This window comes from Papaver somniferum, unplaced genomic scaffold, assembly GCF_003573695.1.
Source record: "Papaver somniferum cultivar HN1 unplaced genomic scaffold, ASM357369v1 unplaced-scaffold_10, whole genome shotgun sequence".
Taxonomy (NCBI): Eukaryota; Viridiplantae; Streptophyta; class Magnoliopsida; order Ranunculales; family Papaveraceae; genus Papaver; species Papaver somniferum.
In genome coordinates this window covers 19493428-19496907 of record NW_020618825.1, presented here as the reverse complement: position 1 = coordinate 19496907, position 3480 = coordinate 19493428, and the positions used below count along the sequence as shown (strand labels likewise).

Genomic DNA, 3480 nt, shown 5'->3' with positions numbered 1-3480 from the left:
GTGTGCTTCTAAAACAATTTCCTTTTTACTTCATGGGCAGGACACTTTAGTCAGCATTACCTTGATAATATCATAAAGGGGGATTCAATATCCCCCTACATTTCAATCAGCAATTTCTTCTTTTCTTAAGAATCACAAACAAATAAGCCAAAAAGAAAATAAAGTTAGAAGAAGCTTTCTATTTTATCCTCTTTCTACTTGTTTTTGTTTTGTCCATTCTAGTAGTCTGGTCCCCCTGTTTTCCGTACAGCTGCTTCTGTTTTGAATCTTTTGATCAATGAAACAAACATCTTGGAGCTCTGATTTAGTCACGGTTTAAATATTTGCCACAGTTGTATAAGGATCAAAAGTTTACCACGAAATTGATAACAAAATTTAAACTCCTCAGAGACTTGGAATGGAGAAGTGGGTCACCAGATCAGTTGCGGAACTAGAAATTGAATGTTGGAGTGGCTTGAAAGCTAATTGGCTTGATTTCTAAATAAAACCTAGAAACTCCCGGTAGAATCTAAGTATTTTTGGGCTTTAGGCCTGGCTAAAGCCAAGAGGAGTTAATATGTAGTTCAGCCCTTGCACTTAGGGGTGAGCATTTGGCCCGTAATCCGCGGGTTTAACCGGGACCAACCGTTCATTTGCGGATGGATACCCGGACCGTTCGTTAATGGGTTGGATGCGGATGGAATTTTCGAAATCCAACGGATAACGTATCGGGCCCGGATGTAAACTTGAAAATCCGTTGGACATCCATATCCGTTAAATTAAAGGCATTTATATAGTTCTAGAAAATACTATGGATCATTTAGGAATTTTTAAGATGTTTGCCTGGGGTGTTGTACATGACATTTTTATATTTATATACATATATAGGATATATAGGTTTTATAAGGAGTCATTTGTATTAGCTTTATTTTCTTTACTATAAATTTTAACTAAAACAAATCCAGTAGATTATCCGCATCAAATCCGTCCATCCGTGTATTCATTGGATGCTAATCCGTTGGATATGGATTGGATGCGGATGCCAAATTTCAAATCCATAGCGCAATGGATTGGATGAGGATGAGACGAAAACCGGTCCATACCGGCTCATGCTCACCCTACTTGCACTAGAGTTAACTGGTGGAACTGTTTGGTTATTCACAATGTAATCATGATCAATCTCGGATCTCAGCACCGAGACACTGGGTCAATTTCATCTCGGGGAGAAACTCGATAGAATCTCGGAATATATTCGGGTCCATTTTTTAAAATTTTATACTTCTAATCTATGTTTGCTGAACATCCTGCACATATTATAAGCTTAACAAAAATAATGAGCAATATCATGGATAAAAATTATACTTGATACACAGTAATTAACAATATAACTTTATCTCTTATCCAAAACCAAAAGTGCGTTAAAGATTTTCCTCCCTGTAGTCTTCAAACAAAAAAAAATGCTTTCTTAGTAACCTTTTTTCAAGTTACTGTTAGCATAACAATAACAAGACTTCATTTGTTATTGAAAAGGAGACATATAAAGCGTAGGATCGAGCAAGAAAGAGGAGAGCATACGCGGAAGCAAATAAACGATTACATTGATAATCAGTTTGGTGTACATTCTTTCATGGCTTAACAGCCTATTTATAGTCTCACAAACTTGACAATCACTAAAAGTACTTTCCTAACAAAGATAAAACTTTAAACAAAGACACTTTCCTAACGTAAAACAAACTCTAAATAGAACTCTTCTAAAACTCTTCTAGAACTCTCTAGAACTCAATTACCATATCTTGGTTTAACTTCCAACATAGAGAGACAAAATAGAGGAGTTTCTATAAGGGAACCGATACTCAATTAGATGAAAGCACGCAAGCAAAATATGTCGAATCACAAGATGAAATCTTTGTTTTGATTTCTCATCTGTAAAAGCTTAACAAGTACTAACACATATTTAATGAGCCACAACTGGTGACTGTAAAATATGACCTTCATCTCGCTGAAATGGCAAAAGCTTTGACTCGACGGAGATGACATTCTTATTCCATCCTATAAATCTTGTTCGTAAACCCAAACTCATAGGGTTCGATATGTGGTCCTTCATAGGAATTAAGGATAGGAAAGTTATAGATGTCAAAATCATTGATGTCAACTCGAACTAGTCTGATCGTCACGTTTAATTATTTCTACCGCGTCTATGTAATTTTAAACTCTAGATCCTTATCTTTTGTCCATCCACCTGTCCGTTTCTTGACCTTTTATACGGCCTGTTTGTAACGTGCGGCACTTCAACGCGTTCATTTAGACTCACTCACTCAGTCACTCTCTCATGGATCGTCACTTTCCTTTTCACTCACAAGCCGAAAAAACCAGCAGCCAAAACCATTAGGTATATATAGAAATGGCGAAGTCATGCAGATGTATTCAATCATCAAACTCATTCATGTACGTACTCAATTTACCATACATAACCTTGCAATATTTGAATTTTTAGCAAGGGTTCAGTTCATAATGATTCGGAACGGTACAGTTGATAATCCATCAGGGTCGTCATCATCATTTAGCCATACCAATGGTAATAGTAGTGAACAGCAGTCTAAATATAGGGGTGTAAGAAAACGTAAATGGGGTAAATGGGTATCGGAAATTCGACTACCAAATAGTCGAGAAAGAATTTGGTTAGGTTCTCATGATACACCGGAGAAAGCAGCTAGAGCTTTTGACGCTGCGCAGTTTTGTCTTCGTGGTCAAGGAGCTAAATTCAATTTCCCTGACAATCCTCCGAATATTCAAGGTGCTAGCTCGTTGTCTCGAGCTGAAATTCAAGAAGTTGCTGCTAAGTACGCGAATGAAGAAGAACAAGAACATAATGAAGATACAAATAGGTTTGGGAATCAACATACTAATGATAATAATGTTCATATGGATTTGGAACTCTTGGATTTATTGTCAGTTTCCAGGGGTACGGATAATACGTTGAGTACGGCTAATGGTGTGTTGGATTTTGGAGTTTTTTCCGATGTTAATGATTTTCCGGGGGAGTTTTTGCCATTATCACCGCAACTTGAGTTTGTGGGTGATTACGAAGATGAAAATGATGGTGGAGTTTTTAGTCACCACTCATCTCTTTGGAATTTTTAAAACAATTAACCAACTCGGGCGAGTTTTAGTATGCCGAGTTAACGATTTTCACGTAGGAGTTTGTTAATTTGCATCAGTAGTGACTCTGGATGGCTCCTTTTTGTGCCATCCTTGAAGTCAATGTCAAACCCTTGATCGAGGCTATGAACTCAAGTTGATTTTTTTTCACGTTGATTTTTTTTCATGCAATATTGATCAGAGTCAAATCGGGTGGTTCGGTTCTTATTATTACCAAGCCCGATTCACGGTAAAGAATATCAGCCACCGCAGTATGTAATTCATGATTCTGTCTTCTCGTCTTTTATCATTTTGTTTCGTATTTTCCAAAACACCGTTGGAAATAGATAAAATTTGAAACTT

The 3480-nt window shown here is 37.0% G+C and overlaps 1 protein-coding gene across 1 annotated transcript; it reads left to right on the top strand.

The window, feature by feature from the left end:
* The first annotated feature begins 2490 nt into the window (after positions 1-2490).
* Positions 2491-3235, top strand: LOC113326509 (ethylene-responsive transcription factor ERF017-like). Its single transcript, XM_026574226.1, has one exon. The coding sequence runs from the start codon at positions 2491-2493 to the stop codon at positions 3118-3120; it is 630 nt and encodes a 209-aa protein (XP_026430011.1). The 3' UTR covers positions 3121-3235.
* The last annotated feature ends 245 nt before the right edge of the window (positions 3236-3480 follow it).

Excerpts from the sequence above, each read along its gene's own strand:
- LOC113326509 (XM_026574226.1), top strand. The coding sequence starts at position 2,491 with ATGATTCGGAACGGTACAGTTGATAATCCATCAGGGTCGTCATCATCA.